This window comes from Rhincodon typus, chromosome 13 (genome assembly GCF_021869965.1).
Source record: "Rhincodon typus isolate 14 chromosome 13, sRhiTyp1.1, whole genome shotgun sequence".
NCBI lineage: Eukaryota > Metazoa > Chordata > Chondrichthyes > Orectolobiformes > Rhincodontidae > Rhincodon > Rhincodon typus.
Window position 1 is genome coordinate 27,105,319 of NC_063344.1, and position 23,036 is coordinate 27,128,354.

Below are 23,036 nucleotides of genomic sequence, written 5' to 3' on the forward strand. Positions count from 1 at the left end.
AGGATTTTCAGTACTGACTAGTGGATAGTAATACTGTTTGTTGTAAATTGAGTAGGGAATGAGAACATTCTGTCAACGGATAATGAGATCAAAATTGGCTGAAAATGGTCTCCTGCTAACCTTGCAGTTCCCCCTTTCAATTTTCATACATAGTTTTAAAAATAAACTTGAAATTCATGTTTGCTCATTTTCCTACTTGTAAGATTTTGATAATTTGAACTATGTCACTTAAATTAGATCATTGGATCTAATCTCATTTCCAGAAGTGAATGATGGTTAGGTTTTGTATGTTTCCCATAGAGAATATGAGTGATACTTTAATTTTTCCCTTGCAACAACAACAGATTAACTTAATTTTATGGTGACCAGCAGACTTCTGTCCTTTCTCCTGAAGTTGAAAAGATAGATTGTTTGTTCACAATGGGGATGTTTATTCCATGAGGAGCAATTAATTGATAGCCGTCTGACAACTCATTTTTTTAAATCATAAGGATTTTGCAGTGGGATTGAATTCCATTGTTCTGCCCATATTTGTCAGAAGCTGTAAGATCAGTTCCTCTCTTGCATGCCATTCCCTCTCTTCCTTTTTCTTGCTTTTTTATTCTTTCTTTGATTTTCTTTTTCCTGTCCTCTTAAAGTTTGCAAATGGAGGAAAATATTTTTAAAAAATCTTGATTACTAAGTGAGGTTAATGGCCCAGCAGTAATCTGGAATCTCCACCTTTAGAACATTGCCCTAATACAAATTCCACTTTAAAAGAAGGAATATTGGCATTGGAATTTTGAGTAACTGTGATGTGCTTTTCCATCCACATCCAGTAACCTAATGTAGCAATTCAGCCAAAAAATATTTTTGGGAAACAATTTACTTTAGTTCTTCATTAGAGAAAAAGTGAAATGAATAAGAGAATTACACTATGCACAACTTGTACAATTCTGCTCTATGTTGCCTCTGTCATAAGAACTAAAGCACATGACTGAAGAAAAATCAGTGTGTTCATTCACTAACTTCTGGTCATGGTCACATTGCCAGGCTGTAACTATTTGAGTCCTATTTTTGTAGACCCAAAAGCAACATGATAGGGCTCAGTTGGCTGGATGGTCAGTTTGATGCAGAGTGATGCCAGTGGGATGGGTTCAATTCCCATGCTGGCTGAGGTTTCCCTGAAGCACTCACCTTCTCAACCTCTCCCCTTGCTTCATGTATGGTGACTCTCTGGTTAAGCCACCACGAGTCTCATGAGACAGTAGAGAGCTGCCCTATGGTCTGGTAAGACTAAGGTGACTGTGCTTTTATATGGCTTTAACTATGTCATATAGTAAGAAGTACAAGTAAGAATTAATAAAGTAGGAAATACAGCTTAAAACTGTTGAAAAATTAATAATGCAAAACTGCACTTTTAATTAAAACAATCTTTGCTGAATGACATTACATGTAAATCAAGAAATTAAATCAGTTAAAATTCTTTTAAAATAATTTTATTCTCAGTAACTGAGATTCCTATTGTTCAAAGTAAGGGTTTAAAACAAAAATACATTTAATGACGTTATAATTATTCATAAATTTTATGGTAATAAACTTCTTTATCATGAGGTGCAGCTTCCCTGAATATTTTTCTCCAGCATAACTGGAGAGTTATCAGCCCCCCATTACATTTTCAAGAAATAATAGATTGACAAATATTGTAGCATACATGAATAAGTAACTTATGAGCTACACAAGTGTATTTCTCCTCATGCTGTGAACATTTATAAATGTATTCACATTTCCCAAAAGACTTTTAAACAAACTGGAGATTAAATTTCAAGTAAGCATTGCTGTAAAATGTTAGTTTGCTGATTTTTCTGCAAGAACTCACTGATAATCTTACAATTCATTTACTCAGTCCCTGTTCTTAAACATCAGTGATTTACTTTGTTTTAAACCAAAATTCCAGGTTGTTTATCAAGCATGCATTTCTTTCAGTAAGGAAAGTGAAGACTTTTTTTCCTGAATTATGTGAGTCTAAATTTGAATTACTACGTTCCTTCAGATTGACTGCTCTCTCTCAAACTGTCATGGCAAGCCCTCTGACACACTTTATATGTGCCAGACTCTGTTAGCAAAAACATGAATCATACACTGACTGTAAAAATCAAGAACAGACTGAAGGCAAGAAACAGTGGTAAGCACCAGTGGACCTGAAGATCATGTACAGATCTGAGCATTTGGGACCATGAGAAATAGCAACTGTATGGGCTGTATAGCTCCTTGAGCCTGCTCTGCCATTCAAAAGGATCATAGCTGATCCAACATTCCTTACGTCCACTTTCCTGCCCTTTCCCCGTAACCTTTGATTTCCTTATGAAGCAGTCCCTGTGGTGTGAAAAAAGCTCTTAAGAATTCAGTCTGCCTCAGGTAGGTATTAAGTTTGAATGATGTCAGCCGGTCTCTTAAGTGGACTGATTACCTTAAAAGAAATTTGTCCTGTGTCTGCTGGTGCAAGAATGTAAATTAAAATTTTGCTTTGGTTTGAACTTGATATTTTCTAATCCACCTGTTTGGAGGTGGAGATGAACACCTCTCAAACAGGTGGATCTTGAATCCAGATCTCCTGATTTGGAGGTATACCCTCCACTGTACCACACATATTTCACCACTTGTTCAATTTCTCCACGGCTAAACTAACGTAACACCAGAAAAGACAGAGACTGATAAAATAGTCAGTATCACTTGAGACAATCACAGCAACATCTGTTCATGCACAATTGTAAAAAGTTAAAGATTCAAAAATACTAGGCTACACTTGATTACCTACCTCAGTTTAAAAGCTTAGTCCCTCTATGACCTAGTGCCAATGACATAAACAGAAGGCTGCAGGGAAATAAATTAGAGTCTTGGTGTCATTGCTCAGATTTTAGCAAGCCTGTCTCTTGAACTCTTTCACTCCCTTTTGCACATTCCAGGCTGCATGCTCAATGATCAGCCTCGGTAATGCTGTCTGCCCCCAGATCTTCAAATCTGTCAGTATTCCTAGAATTAATGCCAATGTCTAGGAATAATAAGTTAGTAATAATCAAAAATGCTGGAAGTACTCTAGTCTGGCAGTATTTGTGCAGAGAGAAACAGTTAATAATTCAGGTCAGTGACTCTTTGTCAGAGTAAATCATCAACCTGAAAAGTTAATTGTCTCGCCACAGGATTTGGTAGACTTGCTGTGCATTTGTAGCACTTTCTGGTTTGTTTTTCCGTTTTCCAGCAGCTGCTGTACATTCTTGTATTAATTAGTTCACATCAGGAAATGTACAACTTTTGATCTTATGAAACCTTTTAACTGTGAACAAGTTTAAAAGGGAGTGTGTGCATTTAAAATGGTGTTTTTCTCTTCTGTCTTCCCTTGTACAGTACAAACAAAGTTATATGTAATCCTTTCTCTCTCATGTAATCAATCAATTTTCATTCTCTTTATGCCCTGTATAACCTTCAAGGCAGTTGTTCTGTCAAATCCTCAGAAACATGTTTGAATGTGCAATATTTAACCATAAAACGTGGGAGCTGCTATAGTATAAAACACCACACACATGGTCTCTGTTCCAGGTCTTTTCTTACTGAAATTTTTAATATAAAAGCAAAAATCTTTTGGTGCCTTAAAGATTACAGGATTGGAAACAATGAAGTTGGAATTCGGTGTCAACAGAGCACCAAAATGCTCACCTACCTCAGCAGAATTTTCTGTTTGCAGCTGTTAATGTTTGCTGTTGCAACTGTAACCATTTGTTTTGAAACATAGAAAATAGGAGCAAAAGTAGGCCATTTGAACCTACTCCACTCTTCAGTATGATTGTGGCTGCTCTTCCATCTCAGTACCTTGTTCTGCATACCTTTTTGATCCCTAAGAACTATATCTGTTTTCAAGAAGAAATCATTCAGTTTTTTTGGCCTAACTGCTTTCTGTGGCAGAGAATGCTGCAACCTTAGCACTCTCTGGGTGAAGAAGTTTTGAAATGACCTACCCATAACCGAAAGGTTAATTTAACTTTGGTAGTGGGGAAACTTTTTTTGGAAACAATTATTTGGGATTCAGTGTGTAATCATGTGGAGAAAGGTGGGCTGAGTAAGAAGAATCAGCATATAAGTAATAGAAACGGTTGATGCAGGTGAAGCTTCTGATGTAGATTTCTAAAAGGCGTTTCATACAGTGCTTCACAACAGACTTGAGGAAAGTTGTATGGCATTGTATAAAAGGGACAGTGGCAACATTGTTTCAGAGTTGGCTGATAGGGTAGAAAACAGAGAGTGTCAATAGTTACTTTTTGAGCTAGAGGAAGGTTTGCAGTGGAGATCCACAGGAGTTGGTATTGGATCCCTTGCTTTTCTGGATTTATATATATTAATGATTGGATTTTGGTATGCAGGGGGCAATTTCTAAATTTGCAAATTACACCAAATTTGGAAGAATTGTAAATTGTGATGAGGATAATGTGGATCCCCAAAGGGAAATTGACAAATTGGTGGAGTAGGCACGTAGGTGGCAGATGAATGCAAGTTCAATGCAGAGAAGTGTGAGGTGATGTACTTAGACCAGAAGAACACTAAACAAAAAATAAGGAGTACAGGTGCAGAGATAACTGGATTTATCTGTGCACAGATCCTCAAAGGTGCCAGGGCAGGTGGAGAGAGCAGTAACTAAAGCATACATTGTTGTCTGCTTTGTTAATGTGGCTATAGCGTACAATAGCAAGGAGGTGATGTTGAACTTGTACAAGATACATTTTAGACCTCAACTGGGGTATTATATACAGGCGTGGGTGTCTGCTGCACCTGCATTCTTTCTTTCAGCAACTGGTGTAAAAAGGTAACTAGGTCCCGTTGTACCTTCCCCTTTCCCAATCCATCACCATTCGGATAATAATCTGCCTTCCTGTTTTTGCTACCAAAGTGGAATAGCTCACGTTTGTTCTCAGTATACTTTGTCTGCCATGCATTTGCCCAATCACTTGTCAAATAACACAGAATCATCTCCGCATCCTTCTCACATCTCATCATCTACCCAGCTTTGTGTCATCTGCAAAATTGGAGATATTTGATTCAGATGAAGGAACTAACTATTTAATCTATATGATGAATAGTTGGGGCCCAAGCACTGATCCCTGTAGGACTCCACTAGTCTCTGCCTGCCTCTTTAGGAATGAACAGGTCTTTTTCATTCTTTGTTTCTTGTCTGCCAATGAGTTCTCTATCCGTGTGAGTACGCTACCCCCAATCGTATGTGCTTTAATGTCATATGCTAATATCTTTGTGAACTTATCAAAAGCTTTCTGAAAGTCCTAGTAAACCACATTCATTGGCTTCTCCTGTAACTCTATTAGTTGCATTCTTGAAAAATTCATTTGTCAAAATTTGTCAAGCATGATTTTCTTTTCTTAAATCAATGCTGCCTTTGTCTGACCCTGTCAGTGTTTTGCAAGTGCTCTGCTGTTAAATCTTTCACAATAGACCCTAGAATTTTCCCACTACCAATGTTAAGCTAGCTGGTCTATAATTCCCTGTCTTCTGTCTACCTCTTTTAAAGAGTAGGATTACATTACTAACCCTGCAACCCATAGGAGCTGTTCCCAAATCTATTGAACCTTGAAAGCTGATGGCATGGAAAGGGGCAGCAGAGTGGCTGAGTAATTAGCACTGCTGCCTCATAGTGCCAAAAACCCAGGTTCAATTCCAGCCTAGGATCATCATCTGTGTGGAGCTAACATGTTCTCCCTGTGTTTGTGTGGGCTTCCTCCGTGTGCTCTGGTTTCCTCCCACAGTCCAAAGGTGGAGGTTAGGTGAATTGGCCATGCTGAATTGTCCATAGCGCCCAGGGAGTGGATTAGCTGTGATAAAATGTCGGATAATAGAGATAGGATGTGGGGTTGGAGCTGGGTGGGATGTTCCTCAGAGGATGGACTTGATGGGCTGAATGACCTCTTTCTGCACGGCTGATGCATCAACTATTTCTTGGAGCGCTTCGTTAAGATGGGATGTAGATTATTGGACCCTGAGAATTTATCAGCCTTTAATCTCATCAATTTCCCCAATGCCATTTCCTTTCAGTTCCTCCCTGTCATTAGACTTTGTTCCCTGAAATTTTTGGGATATTATTTATGTCCTGCTTTGTGAAAATAGAATTGCTGTATTTAATTGGATTGGCATCTCTTTGTTTGCCATTATAACTTCGCCTGTTTCCGACATTTGTCTTCACCATTTTCTTATCTTCACAGATCCAGCGAAACTTTTTCAGTCAATTTATATGTTCCCACAAGCTGTTGGAAATTGCATCTTTGAATGTTTGGCACAGATTTATCTGATGAATCCAACGTTAAATGAAGATTGACACAATGCCGTGGAGACTTAAAATTGAACTAATTTGCTTTCATAACTGATTTGTCCAGCTAGTTTTCACATACCAAGGTGCTATAAAGTAAACTTGCCACAGAATTCTTTTAAAAAAACATATTCAGTCATGGCATGTGAGAGTCGTTGGCTGCTCCAGCATTTATTGCCTGCCCCTTATTGCCTTTGAGAAGGTGGTGGTGAGCTGCCTAATCTGGATTAATAGTTGGGGAAAGCTAATGATGGAATCTTAAATCTGATTGCGTTTCATGAGGTTTTAGCAAACAAATTGAATCTGGATCAATAAGTCGGACAATGCAGGCACTGGTACCTGCACCGAATTAATTTGCACAGTAAGATTTAATTTGTTTATTGCTTGGTGAATGTTTTAAAGTTTTGAGCATGATGTTTTGCATCTGACAGATTTGTGTTTTAGTGAGATATAGTTATTTTTACTGGACTGACCGAAACAACTTTTGATTAGCACAAGGTACCTGAAGCTAATTTTCTCTGTTTACAGCCACGATATCTTTCTTCTAATCTCAGTCTAACTCAAATTCTGTGTTCAGTCACTTACTTCGATTGTCACGCCTGACCCATACATTTTACTTCTGTCTGTTTTATTTTTCTTGATCTCTCTTTGGGTTCTGCTTTCGTACTGCCGCTATTTATTGCTTGAACAAAATGAGCAAGCCTGCAGTTAAAATTTGCTTCACTTGCAATTCTCCAAAATTTCCATTGAAGTATCTATTCCAGACACCTTTCAAGCAAAACTCCTAATCATCTACCCTCTGCCCTTACCACTCTTCCTGCAATCCTTGGAGATTGATCTTGATGGCCTTTCACATTCATTCATTCTACCCACAAATGTCCCGTGGCCTCTGCCACTTTATTAATCACATCCTTCACTGTATTTTCTACTTAATGTGCATTAATTTGTGATCAATAACCTTAATTATTGACATTATGAATTAACTCAGCCTCCCCTCTAATACAATTCTTTGCATTACTGCCACTGTGTAAGCCAATGGGATGTTAATCTGTCGCCCACCTTGACATTTCTGTGATCTTTGGTTGGCCAAGTCATCCTGTGGTGGTACCAGTCTGATGTTGACCCGCTCAGTGGGACTAGCCTTGCTTGGTTCCACCCTTCCTAGCTTATAGCCAGGGGATTTTGAGCAATGGATTCTTCTTCAGCATTTCATCTCATGGTGTCGTCATAGGTAGAAGCCGGATGTCATGTCTGTATATGTGCTGACTGAAGCCAACTCTGCTTTCAGACTGCTTGTCAACTTCCTCCAGCAAACAGTTTCAGCTCCTACTACAAACTCTATTCTTGTCAGTTCTTTTCCATGCCGCTATCTTAGGTTGATTAAGACTGTTAGTCTCAGCATCCTAGACTTTGTTTCTGACCCAATATACGTTTGTTCCAAAGTAAAGACCACCAGCTTCTATCTCAGTTTTACTCCCTGATTCCTTAGCTGCCTTTAGCCATCTGTAGATGAAACGCTCTCTTCCATGTCTATCACCGCCCAACTCATTCATTCAAATGGTGTTAACGTTTCAGGTCAAGTGACCCTTCCTCAGGACTGAGTTCTGAGGAAGGGTCACTGGACCCGAAATGTTAACTCTGTTTTTTACCTTCACAGATGCTGCCAGACCTGCTGAGCTTTTCCAGCAACTTTGTTTTTGTTCCTGATTTACAGCATCCACAGTTCTTTGGGTTTTCATTCATTCAGATGTTCTGGAGGCTAGCTTCCCAGCTCATATTCTCTGAAAAATGACTCATCTAAAAGTTGTATCCAGACCTGTTTTTTGGATACTCATCTGTTGTTGATTTGTGTTGACTTGCTGACCTATAATGGCTGCTGTTTGTTATCCTTGTGTTTATCCTTGCCTTGTAGCTTCCTCACTCTCTATTTCTAACCTCAGCCATTACTACAAGTGTTGCTCATTCATCCTCCAGAATTTTACCTTCTCAGATCTGGCCTCCCCTTTCCATCGCCCCTCCACCTTGCACCACCATTGATGACCTTGCTTTCGTGCCTTGGTCCAGTGTTCGATAATTTTGTCTTTGAACCTATCGTTTTCTTATCCTCAAGATTTTCCTTAAAACTTCCTCTGACCAAACTTCCAAATTCCTACAATCTCCTCTTTTGTCATTTCTGCCACCACCTCCAAAACATTGTCCATATTAAAGATGCAATATAAGTATGTTTCTTTGCAGAATTTTCAGAAATAGCAATTCTCAAGTTGGACTTTCTTTGACTCATTAGGCTTGATTTTATTGGTAGATTTAAATAACTGTCAAAGCCTATAGAATCTAAAATCACAAACATAGGACCTGGAATGATGTACGTAAACAACAAATATTATAGCAAAATATCACGTTACTATACATTGAATTATAGATGCGTGTATTGGTATTAAAATGTTTTTCAATGTTTTGAGCTATGTGTTGAATCTCCATTCTGCATGGCTATTAAACCTCCAGACCATACAGATTGCTTAAATCTTCATTCTTGCTGCTCTTTATTTTATACGTAGCTAATTGCTTCTTCTGCTTTGTCCATCTCATTTTCAGCGAGTAGTAATGTGTCCAGCATTACTGATGTTGTTTGGACAGGGGCAGATCGTAGTCGCAGAGGACTAGTATATATTGGGTTATGTCCATTTTTTGTATTGTGTCTCATGAATAATTTGGAGTTTTCATTGATTGATGTTCGAAATGATATCCGGCTAGAATATTTTTTGAGTATTTTAATATCCTTTTTTCTTATGTATTTGCAAGTAATGTAGCAACTAAATGCCTCACGAAATGTCTTGTTGAAAAGTGTGTATACAAATGGGTTGACTCCTGAGGAGACATAACCCACCCAGACAAAAACTTCAATCAGTGTTCCAAGAAGTTCCTGATCACAGCTCTTGCAGAGGGCACAAGTGACATTAGTTACAAAAAATGGGCACCACATCACTAAAAATAGGAAGAATACTATTCCTAAAACTTTGGACGCTCGCTGCTCATTGCTGATGCACTGCATGGACTTTTTACCCAAGGTGGAAAGCCTTCTGATAGGTATGTTCTCAAGTGTGCAGGGAAACGTCTTGTCCTTCTGTGAACCGTTGAGCATTGCCACCTTTTCAGGAGACTTGGTGGGTGTAAGGTCTTGTTGAAAAATGGTTGAGACAGTTGTCCAGCTAAAATTTTGGGATGTTTTGGCTTTGATCAAATATGCCTTCTTTCTCAACACATGAATTGTCAAAAAGTTGATAACAATCATGATGGCAAGGGGAATGAAAAAGGCAGCCATTGATCCAAAGACCATAAAATTTCCAAATGTTTCAATTTTAAGTGAGCAGGTTTTGTTCATTAGGGTGTTTGTTTCTTCCTGGAAGCTTTTGATGGGAATGGGAATAGCAATGCCTGAATTGAAGAGAAAATAAATTGAGAACAATACAATAAATACTTTTCAGTCAAAACTGGTAACATATTTAATCGAATTAGCTCTAAATGGAATTGGCCGTGTTGGGAGGACATTCCGTTCAGCACTTTTTCAGTTTGTGACCTGATTTGGCTATTTTGGAGCATTTTATTTCAGTCATGATGCTTCAAAGTTAAAAATACTACTGTAGTACTTTCCGATTCCTGTGAGATAACATTTTAGTTCTCACGACCTTTAAGGCAACTTTTTAAAAGTGCGCTAATTAGTCTGTGAAACAAACATTTCAAAGTTTATTATTTAATTTTTTTTCAAACTGTTGTAATAAAATTGTAGTAACGTTTTCAATTCAGACCATTTCGCACAGTTCAGCATTAATAGTCTGAACAAATTTAGATCACAAACAATATAGAATTCTGTTATTTACAGAACCCTAAAAATCTTTGCAGTTCTGCTTGTTGTTGATCTTTTTCTTGACTACTAAATTGCACAAAAACGAATATATATTAGCGAACCAGACATTTGATTAACATATTAAAAGTAGATTTTTATCCCAACTGTGGCTGACAAATAATCCTTTTAATCATTAACTTATAGTCTATGTTGACAGTTGATTAATGGGTTCTAGTATTTAATTTGGTATGTATTGGAAGAATCAAATTAAAAGGTATGAATAAAGGTTTTCAGAAAGTGTTATACATACCAATTGAGATGAACCATACTACTGTGATTTTAATGAGAACCTTGGCCCTGGAATTGAAGCGACTGTGCTGAATAGGCTTTTTAATAGCAATATAACGGTCTAGTGAGATGGCACACAAATGCATAATTGAAGCTGTGGATAAAAGAACATCCAGGAAGATCCAGATAGGACATATCGCAGAGGGTAAATGCCACTCAGAATCTGAAATTGAGATAGATCTTAGTCAGAACAATGTTAAATATTATTTAAAAGTCCACAAGCTAAGCTGTTAACATTTTTGTCATAGCATTAACTTTTGGTCTGAATTACAATAATCTCAAAATCACCAGCCTATTTCTGTTCCAGTAATTCATTACACCTTCATGCTGCAATAATCAGAGCAGGTTTGTCGCAAAATCTCTCAAATTGCATTTCATTTAAATGTAATACAAAATGTCATTTATACACTGTGTTGCTTATTTGTCATTTCTATAAAACCTCTTGCTGTTTGATTTGCATTTGCATTTAACTCTTACTTGGATTAGCCAATCAGTGGTAATCAGCTTTAAAAGGAGCAGAGACCGGATTGATTTGGCTACAAATCTTGTTTTCTTTTCCTCGGCAATATTCCATTTGTCACGTTAAAATTCAAGTGGATGAGAATTCCAGTATTTAAAATTGGCTTTGATATAACCTCCACTGACTGACAGATTAAGTAATGAACACACTGTAGGTTGAAAAACAAAGATTTATTTTCCCCATTTAAATTTGAATTGTTTTTGCACATTTGTGTTTGAAATGGTTTTTCAGTATCTTTATTGTGATTTTCTCGTTGCCTGATATCTGAAGTCATAAAGGTAAGCTTTTCCTAATATGATTCCTTGACATCAGGATACTTTGGAAACTGCTCTGGTCATGAGCCTGCTTTTTTGATTCTATTTTAACTTGCAGGAGTATGGTGCATTCTCTGTCTAGTTTTGGCTTACTCAGTAAGGTTCGTGTCTGGATTGAGGTGGTGTGACAGTTAGGTGTGCATCTAACCTGACCCATGACACTGGGTTTTACCATATTATAAGAACAGGAGTAGATCATTTGATCCTCTAGCCTGCTCTGCGATTTTGTAACATCATGGTTGATCCATTTGTAGCCTTATTTCCACATTCTTTCCTGCCCCTCATCATCCATATCAATCAAACATATGTCTAATTCAGCCTCAAACGTATTCAATGACCCAGCCTCCACAGATCTCGAGAAGAGAAGTTTAAAACCTAACAACACTCTTAAGAGGAAAAATCCTCTTTATTTTCTCCTTGAATGGGAGCCCTTTTTTAAAAATCTGCTTTGAGCCCATCATGAGCACCTACCTGCTCTAGTCCCATTTTCCAGCACGTGGCCTTGTATGCTCAGGTGTTTAAAGTGATCATCTAAGTGCTTCTTAAATGTTATGATGGTTCCTGCTTTGACCAACTTTCAGGTAGACAGTTCCAGATATCCACCATCCACTGGATGAAAATATTCTTCCTTAAATCCCCTTGAAACTTCTTGTCCTTCCCTTAAATCTGTGACCCTTGGTTGTGGAACCCTATTAAGCCAGGAATGTTTCTTCCTATCTACCTCCTGTTTGCCCCTGATAATTTTATAGACCCTTAGCCCCTCTCAGGCTCTACTCTAAGAAAAACAACCCCAATGATCTAGTCTCTCTCCATACCTGAAATGCTTCAGCCTACACAACATCCTGATGAATCTCTTCCACATGCACCTGTAGTGTAATCACATCCATCCTATGGTGTGGTGACCAGAAGTGCATGCAGTACTCCAGCTGTAACTTAACTAATGTCTTGTACAGTTCCATAATAACCTATCTTGTATTTGATGCCTCAACAAATAAAGGCAAGTATTCCATGTGCCACCTTATTTACTGTTGCCTTCAGGGATTTATGGGGTGTTACCACTGTATCAACACTTGCATGTCATAATATTCTATTCCTCTTGCAATAAAAGCCAACATTCCATTTGCATTCCCAATCAATTGCTGTAACTGTGTGCTACCTTTTTGTGATTCACAGGATTCCCAGATCATTCTGTACAACCAGATGTTTGTCGTCATTCTCCATTTAAATAATATATTGCTTTTCTGTTCTCCTTGCCAAAGTCAGCAAGCTCACATGATGCCATGTGCCATGTACCCACTCAACCGATTCTTTAAAACTATTCGTCAATGGGATGTTGCCATCACTGGCAAGGCTAGTATTTATTGCTAATTCCTAATTTTGTCCAGAGAGCGTTAATAAGCCTGAGTTAACCATGTTGCTATAGGTCTGGAGTCACACATAACCCAAAACAGGTATGGAAGGCAGATTACCCACCCTAAAGGAGATTTTCCTGCTATCATCTCCCGGACAATAAATTCAGGAGTTTGTCCTATCACAGATGTTGGGCTAACAGCTTGTAGATGGATTTTAACAGTGGTTACATGTTGATCATGATAGTTTTTTTTTGAATTCAGATTTCACCATCTGCCATGGTTGGCTACAGCCCATGTCCCCAGAACATTAGCTTGGGTTTTTGGCTTACTACACAACTGACTTTACCACTATACCCACTGCCTCCCCTCATATCTCTTTACAAACTCTGTCCTCTTCACAACTTGCTTTCCTATGTATCCTTGTATCATTAGCAAGTGTAGCTACCATACATTCAGTCTGACCCTTGTTCATCCAACAGGATCAGCATATCTCTTCTGTTTCTTTCTCACTCATGCATATTTAGCTTTCCTTTAAATGTGTCTATACTATTTATATAAATTACTCTTTGTGGTATCAAGGCCAGTAATCTTGTCTTGTCTTTGTCTATAGCAATTTTTTCTAAATTTTCCATTGCATTTATTCATGAATTTCATAGACAGTTATAGAAGCTAGGAGCAGGAGGAAGCCATTTGACCTTTGAGCCAGTTCTGTTATTCAATATGATCATTACTGATTTGCTATCTTATTGCCATAATTCCACTTTTCTCCTCATACCCCTTGATACCTTTTGAATATATTTAGTGACCTGGCCTCCTGAACCTTCTGTGATAGAGTTCCTTAGGATCATTAGGCTTTGAGTGGAAAATAAATTCTTCATCTTTGTTCTAAATGATCTACCTGATAGCCTGAGACTCTCTCCTCTGGTTCTGGACTCCCCAGTCAGGGAAAACTTCCTCTAACCCTATTAGAATTTTATATGTTTAAGTCCGATTCCCTTTCATCCTTCTAAACTGCACACCCAACTCTAATGAAAACAGGCCCAAGGTATGACCTCAAGGTTTAGACTCTCACACACGTGGAAAAACTTTGTCTGCTTCACCACTGTCAAACCCATGCATTATCTTCAAGATCTCTATTCCTCATGTCTTGGCACTCTCTTTTGACAGTATTGGACCTCATCCTCTCAATTTCCTGATGTGAAATCTCATGTGTTTTCTGGTTAAGTTTAATTTATTGTCAAATACACTATTAGATGACCAGTACCTCATTTGTGGGTTGTGACTGAATTTTTTAAATATGTAGGAAATGATGTAACAAAGTCAAAATATAAATTCAGGTTAAATTATTATAAAACTAAGGATGATTATTGCAAAATAATAAATTAAATACAAAATAAGGGTAATGTGGTTCATGTCTGACTAACTCAGTAGCAAATATTCTGTCATTCTGCAGAATGTTATAATCCCAGTTATAAGAATACTAGACTGTCTCGACCATTGTTATAATATAGCAAAGTGGACCATAATATTTTAATCATATCGTGTGAAAGAATCAAGGGTAAGAAAATAAGTGGCTGGATTCCAGAGTTGAATTCCTTGACCATTATCTTAGACTAAACTAGACTCTTTAGCCTCGAAGTTCTGTTTGACTCTGAGCTGTTTTTGATTTCATATTCTTTTATTGCATCCACATTCAACGAATCCATCTTTGCTATCCCTGTTCTGTCTGGATGCTTGCATATTAATGCCCTCCAAACTTGTGGTGGCATTCACTTCATTGCAAAATGTATTCACTACTATTAAAACAAATGCACCATCTTTGAAAGTATTCAAGATTGATAAACTCTCTGACAGTGCCAGGAGATCAACTTAAAAAGCGTTATGCACTGCAACAGTTCTACAAAGCACATTCAAAAGGGTGCTGACTTGGTTAACTGAAATTTGACTCCACAGTATGCTGCAGTCTGTTTCCAAAACACAAACTCAATGAATCGTCTCTATCAAAATTGATGCATTTGGACCTTGGTTGGTGTGAGATGGGGTTACACTCTGTCACCTGCTATTTCTGAACCCAGTGTCCAGATATTTAATAGACCTTTAGCTTCTGCCCAAACTCATGTAATCTCATTCTTCGTAGCAGTGTTGTCCATTCTTTTCAATAACTTGTTTCAACAAATTTCTTAAAATCAAGGTGGAAGACTTTGGATTTTGCTACATTGCTGCAAATTGCCTGAAATAGCACATTTCTGCCCTCATTACAAGCCGTAAAGCATTGTCCTTGGGACATTTCAGGTCGGTGAACTATGAAAACTGCCAGCTGTGAACTAAAAATCAAGTTTTTTGGTTAACACCCCTGTGTCATTAGGTTCCCCACAGAAATTTCAAGAACAGTCAGGCCACTGTCCTTCTAATGACTGACCTTACTTTCTCAACACTTTACAGGACAGAAAATAAAACAGATGGAGCTGTGATCTTTTCTCATCCAGCAATTCCAATTTTCCTGTGAATGCTGGAAATCTGGGACAGTTTGTTGGATGTATTCAGCAAGTCTGGCAGCATCTGTGGAGATGAAAACCAGAACTAACTTTGCTTTTAATTCTGTGTTGTCATCGATCTGTAACGTTCTTGTTTCTCCTTTCTTCCTAATGCCCTCCATGGCCCTCATCCTTCCCCATATTAGTAACCACGAGCAGTTATCCAATTTGCTGCGTTCTCCAACTCTGTACTCTGAACAGCACTATTTTCGACGGTGTCAAGCTAATGTGCTTCATTGGATTGTAATCTCTTGAATCAGTAGTCTTGTAAAGACTGATCACCTCACCATATTTGCCATTACCCATTGGTGCACAGCATTAATTAACTGTACTGCTTATTTCTCTTCCTTTTAAATTAAATTTCCATTACTAAATTGTTTTTAAAAAAATATGTTGTTTGGAGGTAACTTCTCAGTTGGCTTCCAACATGATATCCATTTTCGTTTGTCTTGCGTTCATTTGTGAGCTTATATGCACTCTTGGCAACAGAATCCCGAAGTAGATTGTAACAAACAGAGAAAATAGGACTGTATGAAATCAATTTCTCCTTTCTTTTTTAAAAAAATAACTTGATTAAAATAATGCTTATTGTCTTATTTCAGTTTTGTTTTGATATTCTGAGGAGTTTGTTCAAACCCTTTCATTATACAGCTGTTTTGTGTCATATGCTTGCAGAATTTCTTTCTATTACCAAACAGGTTTAAAGTTAATTTAAAATCTAGAAATAATGATATATAAAAGCAATGTCACAATTTTCAAAGATTGTTTTTAATGTGTTTGCTTGATATATTTGCTGGCTTGCAACAAGAATTATATTCAGTACAATTTTTCAGAAGCCATTAGGCTTCCTGCTCCATTATTTTGTTTTTCTGGTCCTTCCCAACTACCCAGCTAAATTTCATTTTACTTCCTCTCTGGTTTCGCCTGAATTTGTTTCTTTCATTGCTCCACTTTATCAGCTGCTCCTTTGTTAGCTTGAAACCTGACTGTTCTTTTAGCCAACCATCTAGTCTACATACTGTCCACATCGTGTAGCTCGCAGTTAGTCCCATTGACCTGTGATCAGTAACCTACAATGGCTCACTGATGAGCAATTCCTTAATTAAGGGAGGAAAAAGCGCCTTTTGGTCCCATGATATTTTTCATGACCACTGGATGACCTACAGCACTTCGCTGGCAAGGAAGTGCATTTGAAATATAGTCATTGTTGTGTCTGATGTAAATAATGGCAACTGATTTGTGCACTGTACACTCCCACAAATAGAAATGAGAAATTGAATGAATGATCTGTTTTTGTGGTATTGGCTGAAGGATAAATATTGGCCAGGGACTAGGAGTAATTGTTGTGTTCTGCTTCACAATCATACCTTGAGATCATTTACGTTCATGTACCATACACACGGCATTGATTTAACCCAAGTTGGGTTGTGGGTCAGAATTTTGGGAGCAGTGGTATACCGGGGATCAAGTAGATAATTGTTCTGATTGAAACATGGGTGTTAAAGGTAGTGGAGGAGAGAGAATCATATTGCAGATGAGCCAGTGACATTGTGGTAAAGTCACTGGACCCGTAATCCAGAATCCCAAGCTATTGTTCTGGGACATGAGTTTGAATTTCGTCATGGAATATATTGAAATTTGAATTTAGTAAAAATCTGGAATTAAAAGCTAGCCTAATAGCCTCGTATCACTTTGTAAAGCCCTAATGATTTACTAATGTACTTGAAGGAAGGAAGTCTGCCGTCCTCACCAGGTCTATGCTACCTCTGAGTCCAGACCCATAAGAATGTGTTTGACTCTTAGCTGCCCTCTGGGCAATTACGGAGAGATAATACATTTTAGAGTAGCCAGTGATGCATCTGTCCCATGAATGAATTCAAAAATGGGGATGGCTGCTGCCAAGATGTTTGAACTGTAGGCCAAAAGCTAGATAGTTGAGAAAAAAGTTCAGTGGTAAGTTCCGATGCAATGAAGTGGACTTAGTTATGGGCTTGCTGGGGGTGAGGTTTGGTGAAGGGGCGTGCACAGCTAAGGTGAGGGTGGAATTAAGTAGGTTGAGATGAATACAAGGAACTGGTCAGAGATTACTTTATTGGTGATGGTTGGGGTAGGTATAGCAAAGCCACATCAGATGGAGCAACCATGAATGTGAGTAGGAAAGTTTGGGGAGGAATAGAGTGCGATAGATTCAGGAGAGAAGGAATGAAAGGCTTGCATATCTAATTGCCTTTAATAGTCTCTGGAGTCCCTACTCTTTATAGCCAATGTATCACTTCAGGAACACAGTGAAGTTGTCTATGGAAGAACATGGCAGTTGATCTGTGCACAGTAGGTTTTCACAAGCAGCAATGTAATACTGATCAGACAATCCGTTTTAGTGATGTTAATTGGGAAAGAAGTATTCCCCCAGGACTTTCTCAGTTCCTCCCTTGCTGTTCAAATTAGTGCCATGGAATCTTTTACGTCCATCTGAGAGGTAGAGAGGGCCTCAGTTTAGCATTAGATCCAAAAGACAGCACCTCTAGTGCGGCAGTCCTTTCGTGAAACTGAGTGTTGTCTGAGCTTTGCTGAATATGGACATGAGCTGCTTCAATATATGAGAAATCATCCATGGTAATGAACATCATGTAATCATCACCAAATATCCCCACTTCTGACTTCTTGATGTGATAAAGATTATTGTTAAAGCAGTGGAAGAAGGTTGGACCAAAGACACCACCTGAGGACCTCCTTTAGTGATATGCTGGGACTGACCTTGAAGAATCTTAACTATATTTTGTGTTTGGTTTGTATACAACTGATAATTTTCCCTCTGATTCCCACTGACTCCAGATTTGTGGGAGATTCTTGACATAAAGGGCATTCAAATTTGCCTCACTTCGCCTCCAGAGTTCAGCTCCTTTGTCCACACTTTGACCAAGCTGTAATCAAGTCGAGCTGGTGGCCCAAGCAGAACCCGAACTGAATGTCAGTAAGCAGGCTATTGCTAAATAAATTGCACTTTATCAAATGTATTTTTAAAGTCCAAGTACAGAACATTAACATTGCCACCTTCATCAAAGAACTCAATCAAATTTGACACCTAACTTACCTGAAAGAAATCAATGTGGATTATCATTTTGTAAGGCACATTTTTCGAAATGAAAACTAGTTTTGCGGCTTATGTTTTTGACTGTTTTTCTCCACCACCGACATTTGGCTGACAGCTTTGTAGTTGTGATTAATTCTCCTCTTTTGAATAATAGAATAACATCTGCAGCCCCCTTATCCTTTCTCAACCCTCTCAGAATCAAAGGAGGATTCACATTCTGACTAGAGCTTCTGCTGTTTCCACCCTTAATTCCATCAGCAAGCGAAGATGCATCCCACCCAGACTGATGATTTTTGCAACTTTCCACACTGCCAACCTTTTATGTATCTCTGATCTCTTTTTTTTACCCTTCTCTAGATGGTAAGTGAGTGGTGTCAAGAATGCTGTGCACTACAACATGGATTGGAGCTGATGATTTATTTCTTTACAATTTTATATATGTTTTAAGATTCATAATCCAAAAACAAGTTTCAATGCTATTCTTTCTTTCGAATAAAATATCCTTTTACTTACCCAGACGTACTTTGTTTTTTTGAGCACTGTCTTTAATTTGAATTGATTTGAATGCAATGGTTATATACTTTTTTTTTTGGAAAATGTTTTGAATGATGGTGAAAGCTCAGTTAGTATCTACTATAACTTGACATGTAGCACAGTGCACAATTCTATAATATTCATAATCCTAATGCTACCAAGTGTAAATTAGAATAATTCTTAGTTTATGACCAATGCTGTTTTAAAACCTTTTCACGTCTAGTTTTCTGAATATACTCGGTTTTATTTTTAGTTTTACTGTGATTTCTTTCAGGACAGTACTAACACCGTCAGATTTGAATTTCAACGCAAGTATGTATGCACCTTTTAGTCAGAGTTGTGGATATAAGTTGTAAGAAAAACAAACTGTAGTGTTGCTAGTGAAGAGAAATTGGAATTGACTTAAATGTGCAGACCAGCTGCATGGGTCCTTATGTTATTCACAAGGAACTGTAGGATTATTGTAGCTAACCTTATCAAATTCAGCATTGATAGACTGATAGCTCCTTTTTCTGAGCTCCACTTCAGCTGTCATATCACAGAGGAATCCAAGTTGATGTCAAAAAGTGGAATTCACTTAGAGCAACATTAAAACACCTGAGACAAAAACTTACACAAGCAGATGCTTTTAAATTTTGATTTATGATTGTATCTTAAATGACTTCAGAAGATCTGCATAGATAATGATAAAACTGTTTCACTATCCAGTATTCTTGAATCATTGACCAGATAACGTGGTCATTTTTTCTGTTGACATTCAGGTTTCCATTTATGTTGCTCCTTAGCGATATGATCTCTGATAATGTTGTTTTGATAGTGCATATGAAATTTAAAAACAGTAAGTGCTGCCTCCTTTATTCTATGTTTGTCGCTAATGTAGTTGTTTCCGGGGTGGCACAGCCAACACTGAATAATATTTAAAATGTCATTTTACGTATTTTCTTACAAAATACTTTTTTTCTTTCAAAGGCACAGATTGCTTTGTCATTGCAGTAGCTGCTAAAGATTTTAACATTTGCACACAATTAATTCATGAAAATACTGAAAACATTTAGGTATCCCTGAATTTGACATTTCATTTTTTTTAAAAAGTAATTCAATATTTTGTGCACCCTGTATAACTTTATCTTATTAAATTAATATGTATCCACCATTAACTTCTATATTTCTTAATGAAGTTATGTTGTATTTGAATATCAGATTGGCATATGTAGCTTTGCTTTAAATGATTTACAACCATTGGTTATCACAAAAGAAACTAAATCGATATTTGTTTGGATATCAAGCACTAAAGTTGCAAGATAACCATTTTAAAGTTTCTGTTGTTGTTAGCGCTAAATATGCTGTCACAACTTTGTATTCTTACTATCACTTGTCCTTACTCTCCTTCATAAAGAAATTGTATTTAAAAGAATGTTTCATCGACATACAAGTTTATAACATTCTAATTTAATAAGGAATAGTACCTCCGAGGTATATTGCCATGAATCACTTTACTTATGAGCTGCCTCTTTCTGTCAACTGGTTATATACGTATTTGTATTTATACCAAAAACCTCAACAAAGGGGAAATATTTACAAATTAATTTATAAGCACAATGGAATAGTGAATTTCACTTTTCTATCTTGTTACCTTTCGTAATCTGTAGAATATGCAGTGTACACAGTTGACCACTTTTTCAACTAAATGTTTTGGCATTTTTTTTGAGATCTTGTGCTGTAGTACTTAAATTTTAATATTTGATGTAGGTTTATGTGAAGCAGCAGTTTATATTTTATTTTGTAAATTCATGTTTCATCTAATTGACTTTTCTGTTCAAGAAATTGTTATTAAATGTAACAAATTGTATAATATTTACAGCACAGCCCGTTTGGTCAAACAGGTTACTATCAGTTTTTATGATGCGCACAAGCCTTTCCTGCACTTCAGCATCTAATTTTATTGTTTTCTGCCGTCTGTTTATTGAACATCTCCTTAAATGCAGTCCTCTATTTGCCTGAGTTATTCATTGTGGTGTAAAGTTGAACATTTTAGCCACAATCTAGTTAAACAAGTTTCCCAATTAGACATACTCGGAACTATCTTATTTATAGCCCTTAATTGTAACTAGTGAGCGTGGCATTCTGGATCATTTCACAAATTGTGTGTTGTTCTGAAGGCATTAAAATAAAAATAACTGTACAATAAAGTTAGATATGATACAATCTGATTTCTCTTACTGAGACAATTTCTTAAGTTTACGGCCTAACACAGAATTTTCAAGATGATTGGAAGTCAGCAAAAATGGAGTGTATATGTAAAATTACAACTGGGAACAAGATCCTTTAGAATGAAATTATAAAATGTGTAGAATAATATCAAATGTACATGAGAGTTTTTGATGGGAGAGAAGTGTGAATCATCTGCAGTATGTACAATTCCAAGAATAGATTAACTTATTAACTCCACTCGCAGGCGTTTTCACGCAGTTGGAAGTGTGTTTCATTCCACTTTTCCCTCAAATTGAAAGTAATCCAAATTAAACACAAAATAACTTCAATTATTTAGCTTTAACAAAGAACAAGTTACATTATTATGTTATATGAATTACTTGTAATGCTTTACTGGATGTGAATTACTACAGTTCTGTTAAAGAGAAAATTGAATAAGACTTACTGAACAGTGTGTTTAGGAGAGCGATGGGCATCACCAGGAGTCCAACTAACATGTCTGCTACTGCAAGTGACATGAGGAAGTAGTTGGTGGCATTCTGGAGTTTCTTCTCAAGCGAAACTGCTAAAATAACGAGTATATTGCCTCCAATAGTGGGTATGATCACTAGTAAAATCAATAGTGCTGCCCAACGAAGTCCATCCTTTGACTGATCCCCTTCCAGAAAATTAGAACCAATAAGAAAACCGGTGAGTCTTGATTCCTCTGTAATTGTCAGATAGAAGGTTCCATTTCTTCCAGAATTGTCGAAGGGCTGTATTGGAGTTGCCTGCATCCTGCTGATTGTAAACATGGTCACAGACTCCACAGGATTCGATGTGCCATTACTGGCTGAACCAGGCATCATGCTTTGAGTACTGGCAGTTGGCTGTCTGGTTGCTTTTGAAGAATCATGATGAGAATGCAGCATGGTCTGAACAATCTGTTCACAGGATGCTTGTGCCAGACTAACATGTCTTTGCATCAGATTCTTTTAGACATTTTCCCCTAAATTTGCTGACCATGTACTTATGAGGGAATATTAATTTTTCCATCTTTGCTGAAAATGTACATACTATTACTTTTTGTGACTTTTCTTGTAATAAATGTTGATTCAAAAAAAGGAAAGTATTTTAACAGATTTGTGAAGAACCAAAGATCTCTTAAAAGTGAGCAGTCATCCAACTACTTTCGAATACTCCAAGCTGCTGCAAACACTTCCCGTTTAGTTATGGAGGTTCCTAATTAAATTCACTGTATGTTATTACAAGGACTAGAATTGCTCTTACCTCCGTCAGACTGATGCTTTTCAAATATGCTCAAGAATTGTTAATGTAAATTTAGCAGGCTAATTAACTGATTTTGCATGGGTTGCTATGTCGGGAAAACATCTCCCCTTCATTTCTCTCTGTCATCTCTGAGCTGTATAAATGTGTTTTCATCCATTTTCTGTATCGCTGCCAGATTACTGCTTTCATTTCACTCCTGGGCTGCACTATATCTTTCTTCCCTCTAGTCATTGATACTGTACATCTTTCCCTGTCCCCTGATTTTGATTCTGGCTTTTATACTTGCATTCTGGAGTGTATTTGGCCTTTAGCATTGATATACTATGGTTATTTTCTTAAGAATTTACATTCTTTTCTCTAAATGCTTTTGTACCACAGCTGTTTAGCGCAGATGTTTTAACTCTGCCAACGATACTGATTGCTCAGTCTTACTCTCTCTTATACGCGCTTAATGTTACTGTAACTTTTGCAAGTCCAAAGTCCTGTTCTTTTTTGTATAGCTGTTGGATGCTATTCACCTCTAATGGTTGAATGCAGAAAAATAAATGAGCATTTTTACCAGAGGAACAGAGCCAGAACGCTGAAAAGGTAACATCAGGAGTAACTGCAGTAGAAGATCTATTTCCTTTTAAAGGAATTTTCTTTTCTATAGCCTTCCTAGAGAAATTTATAATCTACC

The 23,036-nt window shown here is 37.3% G+C and overlaps 2 protein-coding genes across 2 annotated transcripts in view; one reads left to right on the forward strand and one right to left on the reverse strand.

The window, feature by feature from the left end:
- The window catches only part of psmd1 (proteasome 26S subunit, non-ATPase 1), a 90,656-nt gene that overhangs the window by 40,141 nt on the left and 27,479 nt on the right, over window positions 1–23,036 (forward strand). The gene's annotated exons all lie outside the window — the stretch shown is intronic.
- htr2b (5-hydroxytryptamine (serotonin) receptor 2B, G protein-coupled) lies at window positions 8,698–22,058 on the reverse strand. Its single transcript, XM_020537184.2, has 3 exons — window positions 21,534–22,058; window positions 10,495–10,695; window positions 8,698–9,775 (listed from the first exon to the last, which is right to left on the reverse strand). The coding sequence occupies exons 1-3, from the start codon at window positions 22,051–22,053 to the stop codon at window positions 8,889–8,891; spliced, it is 1,608 nt and encodes a 535-aa protein (XP_020392773.2). The 5' UTR covers window positions 22,054–22,058; the 3' UTR covers window positions 8,698–8,888.

Excerpts from the sequence above, each read along its gene's own strand:
- htr2b (XM_020537184.2), bottom strand. The coding sequence starts at position 22,053 with ATGCAAAGACATGTTAGTCTGGCACAAGCATCCTGTGAACAGATTGTT. Across the intron at positions 10,696-21,533 it reads TCTCCTAAACACACTGTTCA|ATTCTGAGTGGCATTTACCC; the intron begins GTAAGTCTTATT and ends TCTCAATTTCAG. Across the intron at positions 9,776-10,494 it reads AGTATGGTTCATCTCAATTG|GCATTGCTATTCCCATTCCC; the intron begins GTATGTATAACA and ends TCTTCAATTCAG.